Consider the following 13,964-nt stretch of genomic DNA (forward strand, 5'->3'; position numbering starts at 1 on the left):
GGATGGATGGATGGAGGGATGGATGGAGGGATGGAGGGATGGAGGGATGGAGGGATGGAGGGATGGAGGGATGGATGGATGGTGACAAGAAGAGGGGACAATCAGGCCATTTTGCTCCTCCGTGGTGTGTCTGACCCTCATCCCGAGCCGATTCCCGGGAGCCAGGGGGGACATCCCTGCGCTGCCCGGCGGTGCCAGGCTCCGCTCTGGGCTCCAGGGGGTTGGCAGCTACCGCCTGGCGCTGCAGAGGATGGCGGGGGACCTGCTGTCCCTGCGCCGCCGCGTCGCCAGCCTGGAGGCGGAGAACGGGCACCTGCGGCACAGCCTGGCACAGCTCCGGGAGCCGGGCCAGCTCCGCGACACCGACCTGGACGTCATGACCCGGGAGGAGCTGCAGGACAGGCTCGGTGAGCGCCGGGCACGGGCAGGGGCCCGCTGGGCACTGCCACCTCCGGCCGGTGACCGGGACGTGGCGCGTCCTTGCAGCCACCCTGGGCCGCGAGCTGGCAGCCGGCACGGCGGAGATGAGGGGGCTGAGGGATCGCGTCCAGCGGCTGCAGAACGAGCTGATCCGGGTACGGAGGTGGGCACGGCCGGCAGCGGGGCTGGAAAAGTGGGCGCACGGCCCCGAAGTGCCCGAGAGCCCCCAGGCCCCGCCACGAGGCTCCCCCAGGTGATGATGCCCCAAGGCTTGAGAATTCCCGGCATGTTTTCCCCTTCATTCCCCGCAGAAAAACGACCGGGAGAAGGAGCTGGTGCTGCTGCAGCGGTGCCACCGGCAGCAGCAGCTGGCACTGAGGAGGTGCCAGGACAGGGTGGCCAAGGCCAGGGGACTGGAGCAGGCGCTGCGGCAGCAGGAGAAGGCGAGCGGGGGACACGGGCTTGGGGTGACAAGGACGGATCTGGGGGCACGAGGAGCCCCTCTGGCCCCTCCGGGCCCTCCACGGGGTGGTCACACAGCCCTGGCATCGCGCTGGGCACACGGGGACAGCTGTGCCCTCCGCGCAGGTGATCGAGGCCATGGAGCGGGTGCTGCGGGAGAAGCCGGCCGGGCTGGGCAGGAGCGCGGAGAGAGCCGCGGGTGGGTTCAGGAGGGGACAGGGACCCTCAGGGATGTCCCCAACCCTCAAGGATGTCCCCAAGCCAGCTGGGGGCTCCCTGGGATGGTCCAGGGCAGGAGCATGGAGGGACCCGCGGGTGGGTGCGGAGGGGACAGGGACCCTCAGGGATGTCCCCAAGCCTCCCGGCCGTGATCCATGCCAGGGGATCCGTCATTGCCGAGCCCCCCAGCCCCAATCCCCGGGCATGGGAGTGGCCGGGGCTCTCTGTCGGCCCCATCCCTGCTCGGCGAGAGGCACAGGACACGTCCCGCTGTCCCCCCACGCCACCCCACAGGTGACAGCCTCTGCGGGGACGCGCTGGCCGCGCTGCTGGCCGAGAACCGGCGGCTGCGGGAGGAGCTGGCCAGACCCCCCCGGGCCGCGGCCGCCGCTGCCCCGCGGGCCCCGGCGCTGCTGGTGAGACTGGGGAGGGGACACGGGGCTGGCACAAGGGACAGAGCCGGCAAACAGCACCGGGGGCGTCTCCTGGGGGGCACCGCCGGCTCCGTGGGGAGGCAGCAGCGGGGAGGGGGGCGATGCAGCACCGCCTTTGCCAGTCCCGCTCCTTTCGTGCCCACAGGGCGTCCTGGGGGGCACGGAGAAGCTGTGGCTGCTGGCCAGGCTGGAGGAGGCACAAGCCCGCGGGCGGGTGCTGGAGAGGCAGGTGGGCACCGCCGCCCTGCGCCCCACTCCGTGGTGGGGGGTTTGGGGGGCCGGGCAGCTGTGGCCTCCGTGTTTTGGGGTCTGTCAGCGCGTTTTGGGGTCTGTCGCAGCTGGAGGAGGCGGCCAGGAGGTGGGGCCGGGAGAAGCAGGAGCTGGGGACGCGCCTGCTGGAGCGGGAGCACGGCCTCCCCCTGGCCTCGGTGAGCGCCGGGGGAACAAGCACGCCCCAGTAGCCCCAGTATCCCCAGTATCCCCCCTGCCCACTCCCAGAGAGGGGGGAATTGCGTTTAAGCCTCCCCAAAACCTTTCTCTGCCCCCCTCCCAGAAGCTGCCAGCGATTTCCGTGCCCCCCCGGAGGCCACGCCAGGCGCTGCCCCCCCTGCCCTGAGCGCGCAGAGACGGAGACACCCAGGGCTGGCGCAGAGGAGCTTTTCCATGGGATCAGCGACAGAGGGAATCACGGGAGAAGCGGAACATTCCCGGGGGTCAGAGGAGCGCGGCCGCGGTCCCGGTGTGAGCCCGGGGACCCCCACGGAGCCGGAGGGACCCCGCGCCCATCCCGCGCTCCGTGGGGTGGCTCCGCTTTATCTCCGCCGTGGCGTAAGCGCAGCCTTGAGCCAAGGCGGGGACGCGGCCGCCAAGGATGTGGCCCTGAAAGCGTCCCAGCTGTCCCCAAACCCCATCGCGGGGCCGGGACGCGGGGGGTGCCCCCAGAGGGGGTCGGGCTGGGTGTCACTGGGGCGGCGGCCCTCACGCCTGGCACTCCAGGGGCCGCAGGGTCAGCTGGATGGGTTTGTCCGGGATCAGGATGAGGTCGAACTTGGTCCCGATTTCCACGGCTCTCATGGTTTCGATCTTGAAGTTCTCCAGGATCTGGGGTGAAGCAGGATAAGAGGGCATGGAGCTGGATGGGGTTGGGTGTGGGGCAAGGTGTCCCTGCCCACCCGAACCATCCCACGGCTCCCTGGGAGCAGACGCCCGCTCGCCGCCCGCCCCGCTGTCCCCTGCCGTCCGCGGTGTCCCCTCCGCGGGCCACTCACGTGCATGAGGAAGAGCTGCATCTCCAGCTCGGCGATGCGGCGCCCCAGGCACTGGCGCGGCCCGAAGCCGAAGCTCAGCCCCTGGAAGGGCTTGGGGCCGGCTGCGAGCCAGCGCTGCGGCCGGAACTGCTCCGGCTTCGGGAACACGGCGGCGTCGCGGCCCATGGCGTACAGACCCACCTGCACCAGCGTCTGTGGGGCGGCGGCGGCTCTGTGGGGCCGGCACAGGGCTCGGGCCCCCCCCGCTGCCCCCCCAGCCCGCCCCGCGTCCCCGGGGGTGGCTGACCTTGGCGGGGATGCGGTAGTCCTGCAGGATGACCTCGTGCGTGATGTACCTCTGCAGGGTCACGGCCACCGGGTGCAGCCTGCGCGACAGTGCCGCGGGAGGGGCTTCGGGGACAGCCCGGCCCGGACAGTTTGGGGGGGCTCCTCCTCGCCCGAGGGGCTCCTCCTCACCTGAGCGTCTCCTTGATGGCGGCCTTGAGCAGCCGGGTGGATTTGAGCATCTTCTCGCGGTCGCCGCCCGCCTCCCGTTTGGCTGCCAGGACCTCGGCCCGCAGCTGCTCCTGCACGCCCGGGGACCGCGCCAGCTCGAACATGGCCCACTGCAGCGTCATGGAGGTCTGGGGCACAGCGACAGCGGCAGCGCTGCCAGGACCTGCTCCCTGCCCGGGTCAGGCTGCCAGGACCTGCTCTCTGCCGGCCTCAGCGCTGCCAGGACCTGCTCCCTGCCCGGGTCAGGCTGCCAGGACCTGCTCTGTGCCGGCCGCAGTGCTGCCAGGACCTGCTCCCTGCCCGGTTCAGGCTGCCAGGACCTGCTCCCTGCCCAGCCACTCTGCCTTGATCAACACCAACCAGGACCTTCTCCCTGCCCTACTTAGCACTTGCCAGGACCTGCTCCCTGCCCTACTTAGCACCTGCCAGGACCTTCTCCCTGCCCTACTCTGCACCAACCAGGACCTGCTCCCTGTCTGACTTAGCACCTACCAGGACCTTCCCCCTACCCCACTCAACACCAGCCAGGACCCTCTCCCTCCGTGCCTCACTCAGCACCAACCAGGACCCTGTCCCCGCCCCGTACCGTGTCCACCCCTCCCGCCATCATCTCGGTGACGCTGGCGCGGATGTCGTCCAGGGGCAGCTTGTCGCGCAGGATGAGGTTGCAGAGGATGCCCATGTACTCCTGGGTGCTCTTGCGCCGCAGCCGCAGGTCCCGGTACACGTTCTGGATGCACTTGTCCGCTGAGGGGACACCCGGGGGACAGGGAGGCAGGGAGGGAGGGACATCAGCGCATCGCTGCCCTGGCAGCGCCCCGTGCGCCTTCCCTCAAGGTGCTGCCCGCGCTCTGCCCTTCATGCCCCGGCCGGTGGGACCCACACGGGTGACGCCACGCCGGCGGTGGCCCCGGGTGGTGGCACGGGGAGGTGGCAGGGTGGCACTCACCCTGGCAGAAGATGGCATCCCAGGCCTGCACGTGGTCGCGCCAGGTGCGGGTGTTGAGGCGGCGCAGCAGGGCCGGCGGCAGGTACAGCATGGGCGCCGTGGTGTGGAACATGCGCGTCACCGCCTCGATGAAGCGCTGCGCCTCAGGCTGCACGAAGTCCTGCAGCAGCCCCAGGCGCTCCCCGTACAGCACGTGGCACACGGCTGGGGACAATGACCGTCAGGGGCCTGTCCCCATGGCCACCTCCAACCTTCTCCATCCTGCACGTGGCACACGGCTGGGGACAATGACCGTCAGGGGCCTGTCCCCATGGCCACCTCCAACCTTCTCCATCCTGCACGTGGCACACGGCTGGGGACAGTGACCGTCAGGGGCCTGTCCCCGTCCCCATGGCCACCTCCAACCTTCTCCATCCTGCACGTGGCACATGGCTGGGGACAGGGATCATCAGGGGCCTGTCCCTGTCCCCATGGCCACCTCCAACCTCGCCATGGCTACAGAGATCTGGCCTGGCCTCCTGTTTGCCTCTGAGGGCTTGGGTTGGGTTGGTGACCAGCTGGTGACCAGTAAATGATAAAAGGGTGTTTTATCAACAGTGTCGAGCTGCTCTGGGCTCATCAGGGGAGGGGATATCACGCCTGGAGAGGGGACATCCCTCTGCACCCTCTGGCTCTGGGGAGAAGCTTTTGGCTGATCCCTGAGGACGGGGCTGGGCTTTTTGGGGTTTTTGGGGCCCCCATGGCACTCACACTCGAGGGCGAAGCGGAAGAGCTCGTGGCTGAAGTCGGCCGTCCAGCAGTCACGGCCGCTCTGCTGCGCCTGGGCCCGCGCCCGCCGCACGAAGTCCTCGCCCACCTGGTTGAGCAGGGGCACGAAGCCGGGCACCACCTCCGGGGCCAGCACCTCCTTGTTCAGCATCAGCCGGTCCGAGCGCCAGGCCTCGCCCGTCCTGGTGGCATGGAGCGCGTGGGACAGGGGGACAGGCGGGATGCCACCCCAGCAGCACAGCCAACATCCCCGTCACCCTCCAGCCCCTCCTCGCACCCCACGCTGGCACTGCTGGCCGCGGCAGCAGCCCGGGTTTGGGGTGCCCCACTCACTTGAGCAGCACCCCGTAGGGTTTGTTGCGGAAATCACGGTAGGCCACCCACGGGGGGACGCTGAAGCGCTCGGGCAGGGCCCCTTCGGCCTGGAACAGCGTGGCCGCGTCCCCGGGGCTGATGATGTTCACGCTCTCGTAGACACCCAGCTTCTCCCTGGACGGGGAGCAGGGGGTCAGCCCCGAAATCACCCACCCCACACCCTCAGGATGTTCTGTCCTGGAGGATCAGGGGGGCATGGAGAGGGTGCAGGAATCAAATCCCACTCCCTTCCTGCTGGCATCCACACCCTGGGGAGATCAGGGAGGGCAGAGCCCTTGCCAGCCCCGTTATCCCAATGTCCTGCATCCACAGGGATCCTGTCCCCTCCTGATCCTCACGATCCCTGTCCCCTCCCGGGGCACGGGGTCTGTCCCCTCCCGCCTCACAGTCCCTGTCCCCTCCTGTCCCCTCCCAGGGCACAGCTCCTCTCCCACCCCGCGGTGCCTGTCCCCAAGCCTGGCCGGGCTCCCTCAGCAGCTCGGCCCGCAACCCCCGATCCCTCCCCAGACCCGAACCGGCAACACCGCTGGGCTGGGGGCGCGGGGAGGGGACACGGGGAGGGGACACGAGAAGGGGACACGGGGAGGCCCAGCCGCCCCCTCACCTGTAGATGGGCCCGAACTGCCGGAACTTGCGGGCCATGATGAGGTGCAGCTGGCTGGGGCCGCCCTCCTGCCAGAAGCGGTACAGGTTGAGCCACCCCGCTCGCCACTCGCCCGGTACCTGGTTGAAGGGACGCGGAGCCGAGGGGACAGCGGGGACAGCCCCGCCGAGCCGGCGGCACCGCGCGGCTGCGACAGGGGGACATCCCCGCAGGGCTCCGGGCGTGGTGGCAGCGCGGGCGAGCATGGGGAGGGACGGGAGGGAGGCCGGGAGGGACGGGAGGCCTCGCTCTTATCCCCAGCTCAAGGAGAGGCTCCCGCCCGCCTCCCGGCAGGGACGGCCCCTCCCGGGACGGGAACAGGCGGCACCGGGCACGGGCGGTGGCACAGCGTGGCCCCCTCGCAGCGCCGGCCACAGGTGACACGGTGGCCTTGGGAGAAAGGCGGAATCTGCCCCCAAAATGATAACAATGCTCGGGGGGAAGGGCGGGGGACAGCGGGGGTGGGACACAGCACGGGGCAGGTCACCCCGGCCTTGGGGACAGCCTTGGGGGCTGCTGGCCAGGGTCACCCCGCGACGGGACGGCCTTGGGGGCTCCGTGCCGCTGCTGGGGGGGTCTCACGTGCACCCTCGCCAGGACTGGGGTGCTGGGGGGGCGGGTCCGGCATTCCTGGGCTCTGTCCCCAATCCCAAACACCCCCTGGCAGGAGGGAAAGGCTTTTGGGGTGTCGCGAGCTGGGCACAAAGCTGCAGCCTCGAGGGTGGCGGCAGACAAGGTCCCTTGTCCCCGGGCACAGGCGCCAGTCCGCGGTGGGGGACAATGGGGAGGCGGACGCGGAGGGTCCCTCGGGCCTCTCTTTGGGGTGTCCCCGGCACAGGGACGAGCAGCGGGGTGGCCGCAGAGCCGGGAATGCCGAGCGGGGCTGGCGGCGGATGCGACATCGGCGACGGGCACCGGGGGGCGCGCCGGGCCCGTCAGTGCCACCGCGCGGGGACAGCAGCGGCTTGTCCCCACTGCGGAGCGTGGAGCCTGTCCCCTGCCGGGGCACTGGGGCTGTCCCCTCCTGCCCCACGGTCCCTGTCCCCTCCTGTCCCAGCCCCCATTGCTGTCCCAGCACGAAAACCCCGCTGGCTGCAGGTGCAGCCCGGAGCAGCCCCGCTCGGCGGGGACATGGTGGCACCGTGCCACCCCCTCCTTCCCCCCTGCGCTGCCACCAGCCTGGCTGGGACCCAGCCACGGACACGGCGTCAGGGCCCACGGGACACGGGGGGACACGAGGGGACACGGGGGGACACGGAGGGACACGGGGGGACACGGAGGGACACTGAGGGACACGGGGGACATGGAGGGACACGGAGGGACATGGAGGGACACGGGGGGACATGGAGGGACACGGAGGGACACTGAGGGACACAGGGGGACACTGAGGGACACTGAGGGACACTGAGGGACACGGGGGGACATGGAGGGACACGGGGGGACACTGAGGGACAGGGGGGGACACGGGGCGACACGGGGGGACACTGAGGGACACGGGGGGACACGGAGGGACACGGAGGGACACTGAGGGACACGGGGGGACATGGAGGGACACGGAGGGACACTGAGGGACACGGGGGGACACTGAGGGACACAGGGGGACACGGGGGGACACAGGGAGACATGGAAGAACACTGTGGGATACGGAGTGACACGGAAGGACCCGGAGGGACATGGAGGGACACAGGGGGACACAGGGGGACAAAGGGGACACACGTCCCCATGCTGAGCCATTGTCCCCACCCCCGAGGTCACAGCCCCCATCACTGCGTCACCTCGGCACCCCTTCCCAGCACCGTCACAAAGTGTGGGGACACCCCAGCACCCCGTGCCTGTCCCCGGCGTGACTCAGGGGTCCCACGGGGTCCTGCCCGTGCCCCCTCTTGTCCCCCCCACCCTGCGAAGCCGCCGAACTTTCCGCCACGCTCAGAGCACGGAGGAAACGCCGCGGCTGTGTCCCCTCGCCGGGGGGGGCTCTGACGGGAAGCGGAGGGCGGCAGGAAGCGGTCGGAGGTGCCAAGGCACCCGCGGCGACACCTTGTCCCCAGCCGCGGTGACAAAAGCGCGCTGCCCCCGCCGCCAGTGCGTCCCGGCTGCCTCGGGATGGCGGAACGGAGCGCGTCACCTCTCCCGCGTGGCCTTGTCCCGGGGCCACCCACGCTGGGGACAAGGACGGGCCCTCCGCAGCGCTTTCGTCGCGCGGGGGAGGTGACACCGCCCGCTTTCGCTCTCCACCCGCCGGGTTTTCCAGGCGGTGTCACCTCCGGGGCGAGCGGGTGACAGCACCGCCACCTCTCCCCCCGTCAGTCACCCCCGGGGGGGCCGCTGGGACCCCCTCCGCTCCCTGCTCCAGGGCAGGAATTCCAGAACCGGGGCTGGGAATGCCGCGGCTGCGGGGATTCGGGGCAGGGAAGGGGGTTCGGGGGAGGAGCTCATCCCTCTGGCATCTCTGCCGCCACGGAGCCCATGGGATGGGCCGGGATGAGCCGGGATGGGGCTGGGATGAGCCGGGATGGGGCTGGGATGGGCCGGGATGAGCCGGGATGGGCCGGGATGAGCCGGGATGGGGCTGGGATGGGCCGGGATGGGGCTGGGATGGGGCTGGGATGAGCCGGGATGGGCCGGGATGGGGCTGGGATGGGGCCCGCTTCAGGCACGGGGGGCTGGAGGTGGAAATGTTCGGAGGGGACGATGCGGGGACGCTGTCGCACCCCTGGGATGCTGAAATCCACCTGGAAAAAGGGGCGTGGAGCTGCTGCTTTGCTTCCTGACCCTAAACCACACCCTGCATCCCTGTGTGGGTCCATCCCGCTGGGATCCCCGCTGCTCGCTCCCATCCCCTGGCAAGGACGGGGGCTTTGATGCATTTTCCACCAAATCCCCCTCAAGCTCCCCCAAATCCCCCCAGGACACTCCTCAATGCCCCAAAATCCCCCTTAAATGGCCCAATTCTCCCCCAAACCCCCAAGACCTCTCCACAATGCCCCAAACCCTCCCCTCCAGGAACCCCCAACATCCCCCTCCAGCCGCCCCAGGATCCTGCAGGGATTTCATCCCGGGCTCTTCCCCGCTCTCGGGAGTGGATCCACTCACGGACGGGCGGCTGGAAAATCCCAGGGGTGAAATCCCGCCCAGGAACCCCCCGTGATTCAAAGCGGGGCTGGGAGCGGGGGAAACTCATTTTGGTCATACTCTGCTGAAAACGAGAACGTTTCGGCTGCAGACAGCTCTGCCCGGAGGGTTTTCCCTGGGATGGCAGGAAGGGATGACCTCGCACAGGGTCATCCTCCCCCTCAGCATCCCTCAGGAATTTGGGGATGCTCGGGATCCGGAGGATGGAGAGAGCCGGGAGCGGCTCGGATGTGAAATTCCGCCTCGCTTTTATTCTCCTCTTTCATGAAACTGAATCTCCTTTCACCCATTTGTTGCCAGACTCCCAAGTTTCCAGGCTGACGCCCGGTTTTTGGGGTGTCCCGCCCCATGGGACGCGTTCTCCAGGCAGGACCACCCCTGGGGGATCTGGGAGTGGGAATCCAGGGCTGGGAAGGGCAGAGCCTTTGCGTGCGGGGCTGCGGGGAGGAGGAACGGGGCCGCAGCGTGGGATGATCCCGTGCTTGACTTCCCCCGGTTTCTCCCGGGCCGGCTCGTTTCCCGTAAACTGCCGCGTTTCCCGCTCGGGCCCCTCTCCCTGCTTCCCCTTGTCCCACCTGGATCACTCTCGGGTCCCCACTCGGGATCCCGGACCGCAGCAAAGCACAGGGACACCTGCGCGAGGTGGGATAAATGCCGGGATCCTCGGGAAAAACGGGGAAACGGCCCCAAGGCAGGCGATAATCGCTGCAAATGGACCTGTCACATTCCCGGCCGGGAAAACCGGTCGGACAAGGGGTGATGGCAGCTGGGAGCGAGCCGGGAGCGCGGCGGGGTTTCAGGCAGCTGATCCTGACACTTGGAATTCCTGGATGGAGCCATAAACGGATTTATCCTCCCTCTGTGGGAAGGCGCGGCCGGGATGCAGCAGCGCCTCTCCATCCCTGCAATCCTGGCTCTCGTGAATCCAGGGGTATCCCGATCCCAGCGGAACGGATCCGCACCCCCATCTCAGCAGGAAGATTCCCAGAGGGAATCCAAATGCGGCTGGAGACGGCATCCCTGGGATGCTGCTGTGGGCGTCCCATCCGTGGGGATACAGGATGGTCCCGCATGGCAAATCCTCCTCCTGGAGCAGCCTCCAGGCTGGAATGACCCCAAAAATGATGCTGGGAAGAAAAAAAAAAATCAAATGTTCCTTTGGCTTTTGCTTGAGGCGTGCGGCCGTCCCCGCTCCAGAAAAGAGCCTGGCAAAGCTGCTGGAATAAACACCTGACCTTCCCGTGCTGGAATGCGTGACCTTCCTGCGTGTGCCGCTGCCGGGAGAGCGCAGATCCCAGAATAAGCCCCGGCCGCGGGGAGGGCGGTGACACCGCGGCTCCCCCTCGGGCAGCCCCGAGGCCGCAGCAAATCCCAGCTCCCGGCTCTGCTCCCGGGTTTCGGCTCGCGGTATTTCGGGAAGCAGCCGGCGGGGGTGGGAGCGCGTCCCCAGAAGAAAACCCAGCCCGAGGAGCTCGGGGTTTGGGCTTTTCTCAGGGAATTCAGCCCAAAAGCTCCGCGCTTCGTCCTGGCTGCTCCCGGGGAGCGGGGCTGCGATGGGGAGGGGACGCTGCGCAGCCCCCTGTGCGTGTCCCTGTCCCCCGGGCGCTCCAGGCTGTCCCCGCGCTGCTCAATCCCGCGCTCCCAGCCCGATGTTCGGGCAAGGAAAGGGATTTTGGGGCAGCCAAACTGGAATTATCGCTGCCTGCGCCCCGCTCCACCCCGTTCCGAGGGGCTCAGCATCACCTTCCAACCCTCGCGCCCGGGGGTTCCGGGAGGGATTTTGGAGCTTTGGGGTCCCAGCTGGGAATGGGAACAGCTCGGTGTCCGTGCGCAGCACCCGAAAATTCCCTCTGCGAGCTGGGCTCCTCTCATTTCCCATCCCACGGCGGGGCGGGGGCTGCCAAAATTCACACTCGCGGTTCTGGAACCCGCCCGCTCGCGGCTCCTGCCGCCTCCCTTGCCGCAAGCTGCCAGCGGGAATGCTGTGCCAAAGCCGGCGCTGGGGAGGGAAGGAGGCAAGGAGAGGTTTCGCTTTCGGCTGCCAAAGCCCCCCCTGTGCGGATCAGGGAGCTGCGGGTCCCGTCAGTGTCCCCAGCGCCGCAGTCCCGGGGTGCAGCACGGGACAAAACCGCCCATCCCGAGAGATTTCCCTGCGGGAAAAGGCCCGGCAGCAGCTCCAGGAACAGCCAGGCATGGACGGGGATGAGGCCCGAGCCGGGTCTGCCTTTGTGCCGCGGGGCTCGACGGAGCTTTGCGGCAGCGAGGCGAGGCTTTGTTCTCTCCCGCCGTTGTTGGCACCTTCCAGAACCCCGAATTCCCGTTCCCTGCCCCGCTCCAGCCCCAGCCCGGCCCTTTCGCCCCGCAGCACCAACCACGGGCTCGCTGATCCCCAAAATCAGGAGCGTCCCGCGCGGGAGGTGAGGGGATGGTTCCCCATCACGGAACCCCGCCGCTGTCCCCTTCCCTCGCTTTCCAGGGGTGCTGCTGACACCCCGCGTTGGATTTTCCAGCGGGAATTTGCTCCTGGAAGGCGCCAGCCTGAAGCAGGAGCAGCAAACGCAGGGCTGGGGCTGCTGCTGGAGAGAACAGGACATGGAAAAAGGCGAGGGGAGATCCTGGCCCCCACCATTCCCAGTGAGCAACACGGCGCTGCGCTGCTTTTTTCCACTCTTTATTCCAACCGTCCACTTTGGTTACAGGTCTGAAAGGGGATTTTTTTGTTGTTGTTGTTGCTGTTTTTTGGTAGCTGTCGTGGTGCTTTCATTTTAATTGTCCTCTCCTGCAATCCGCCCCCACGTGCTGTAACGTTATAAAATCCTACGGTACAGTAATGAGCAGTCGATATAATAAATATCTGTTAGTCCACAAAGTTAAAGTGCTTTGAGAAGGGCTGTAAGAAGCTCTATCCTAGACTCGGGATGGGGGAACATCTCGGGAATGTAGTGCAGTAGGAAGCTCTGGCCCGCTGTCCACGGGGTGTGGACGGGGCACCTCCCCCGGCCCCGAGGCCCCGCGGGCTCCCCTGAGTGAGCGGGCCCGGAGCAGGAGCCGGAACAGGCATTGGAAGCACGGCCCGGGGCCGGGAGAGGTTTGGACAAGGAGTAGGATCCCCCTGTGCAGGGAGAGCATCCCGATTTTCACAGTTTAGTCTAGCTCCGAGACCTCCGAAAGCGCGAGGGAAGCGAGCCCCGGGCCTGCCCCGGCCCCAGGCTCGGGGGACAGAGGCAGAGCCCCCGCGCCGCCCTGAGATCCACGGCCGCTTTCCCTGAGGACGCCTGGTCCCTGTCCCGGGGAGCGGGGTGGGCGCAGGGACGGCCCCGCTGCCCCCGAAAATGCCCCTCAGCTGCCCGCAGAGGATTTGTGCGTCTCCAGCGTCTCCCCAGCGCCGCCCGCTCCGCTCCGGGCTCTGCTCCCACCTTCCCTTCCCGTCCCTTCGGCCCGGCCCTCCCCACACCCCCAATCCAGTCACCTTCCGAGGCTTTTCCATGCAAATTCCCAACGTGGCGCCGGCCCCCGCCGGGTTTTCCAGCGCCGATTCCCAACCTCCCTCCCACACCAAAGCCGGCTGCAAACAAAACACGACAAACCGAGCCCCCGAGCTCCGAGCCCTCCGGAGCGGGTGGGGGTGTCCCAGCTGCTGCCAACCCCAACAGTATCCATGAAAACCTTGGGAGGCAGCGACCCCCGCTGGGACCCCCCGGTGCGGAGGCCGAGGGCCGGCTCCTCCTCCTCCTCTTCATCACATGCAAGGAGTGGCCGCGCCCTGAGGATCAGTGCATGCATCGCTGGACATCCGCGATCACGGAGCCGCCCACCGCCACGGCCACCGCCGCGTGTCCCCGAGCCCTGCAGTCCCACCCTCCTCCCGAGGCTCTTCCAGCGAGGCCAGCGTGGAGAAGGCGCTGCTCCCTCGGGGAACAGCTCAGTGTCCGAGCAGCTGCAGAAATCGGGGATCCGCCGCGGGGGCGAGCGGGACGGCGCGGCGTCAGTGGAAGAGCTCGGCCAGGGCCACCACGAGCAGCAGCTGCAGCCACGAGGCCAGCGTGGCCGTGGCCCGGCCCTTCTGCGACTGGAAGCGCAGGCGGTCGAGCAGGCGCTCCTTGACCAGCGCCTGGCGGAAGCCGTCCTCCTCGGACACGCAGACGTAGTGGCCGTAGTGCTCGCGGCGGACGCTGGGGATGAAGTGGAAGCAGTCCTGCTGCGGGCGCGACGTGTTGCAGCTCTTGATGAGCACGTCCTCGTGGTACCAGTTGTAGGTGGCGTAGTGGGACTCGATGGAGCAGTTGAGGTAATAGCGGGAGAAGGGCATCACCGAGATGTTCCGGAAGTCGTCTGCGGGGGACACGGGGCTCAGGGATGGCCGGGAAGCACGGATTGGGTTGATGGGATGGTGCCCGTGGCAGGAGGGGTGGAACTGGAGGGTCTTTAAGGTCGCTGCCAGCCCCAAGCACCCCGCTGCACGTAAGGACGGTAGCCCACGGCTGGTGAAGGCCGCAGGACTTTTCTGCCGGTTTAACCCTTCCCACCCAGCTCGGAAAAATGATTTCCACCCATTCCAGCTCGGTGTGTTGATTGCAGGGGCATTCCCAGTTCCCCAGCGACACCTCCCACCACCCAAAGCCATCCAAAGCCACCCAAAGCCATGCAATGACACCCAAACTTATCCAAACCCACCCAAATCCACCCAAACTCATCCAAACGCACCCAAAGCCACCCAAACTCATCCCAACCCACCCAAATCCACCCAAACACACTCAAACCCACCCAAATCCACCCAAACACACTCAAACCCACCCAAA

The 13,964-nt window shown here is 67.9% G+C and overlaps 3 protein-coding genes across 4 annotated transcripts in view; 1 reads left to right on the forward strand and 2 right to left on the reverse strand.

Annotated features, from left to right (window-relative positions):
- Positions 1 to 85: 85 nt before the first annotated feature.
- Positions 86 to 4,841, forward strand: CCDC33 (coiled-coil domain containing 33; the record flags this gene model as incomplete). The annotated part of the gene is made up of 7 exons (XM_042021741.1): positions 86 to 407; positions 487 to 575; positions 732 to 1,249; positions 1,313 to 1,517; positions 1,561 to 1,764; positions 1,874 to 1,963; positions 2,089 to 4,841. Coding segments are annotated over 7 exons (1,491 nt in total), but the record flags the coding sequence as incomplete, so codon positions are not given.
- Positions 2,177 to 6,334, reverse strand: LOC121661490 (cholesterol side-chain cleavage enzyme, mitochondrial). Its single transcript, XM_042021742.1, has 9 exons — positions 5,995 to 6,334; positions 5,349 to 5,504; positions 4,998 to 5,197; positions 4,248 to 4,451; positions 3,885 to 4,045; positions 3,260 to 3,426; positions 3,090 to 3,168; positions 2,804 to 2,995; positions 2,177 to 2,636 (listed from the first exon to the last, which is right to left on the reverse strand). The coding sequence occupies exons 1-9, from the start codon at positions 6,237 to 6,239 to the stop codon at positions 2,514 to 2,516; spliced, it is 1,527 nt and encodes a 508-aa protein (XP_041877676.1). The 5' UTR covers positions 6,240 to 6,334; the 3' UTR covers positions 2,177 to 2,513.
- Positions 6,335 to 11,820: 5,486 nt separating this feature from the next.
- The window catches only part of SEMA7A (semaphorin 7A (John Milton Hagen blood group)), a 23,305-nt gene continuing 21,161 nt past the window's right edge, over positions 11,821 to 13,964 (reverse strand). For both annotated transcript variants that reach the window (XM_042021743.1, XM_042021744.1), the window contains one exon: positions 11,821 to 13,497. In XM_042021743.1, coding sequence (XP_041877677.1) covers positions 13,151 to 13,497 — 347 coding nt within the window. In that variant the 3' untranslated portion in view covers positions 11,821 to 13,150. The remainder of the gene's footprint in view (positions 13,498 to 13,964) is intronic.

The sequence above is a fragment of the Corvus kubaryi genome, unplaced genomic scaffold (genome assembly GCF_017639235.1).
Source record: "Corvus kubaryi isolate FWS band 111438036 unplaced genomic scaffold, C.kubaryi_AGA036_p1.0 37172, whole genome shotgun sequence".
Classification (NCBI taxonomy): Eukaryota; Metazoa; Chordata; class Aves; order Passeriformes; family Corvidae; genus Corvus; species Corvus kubaryi.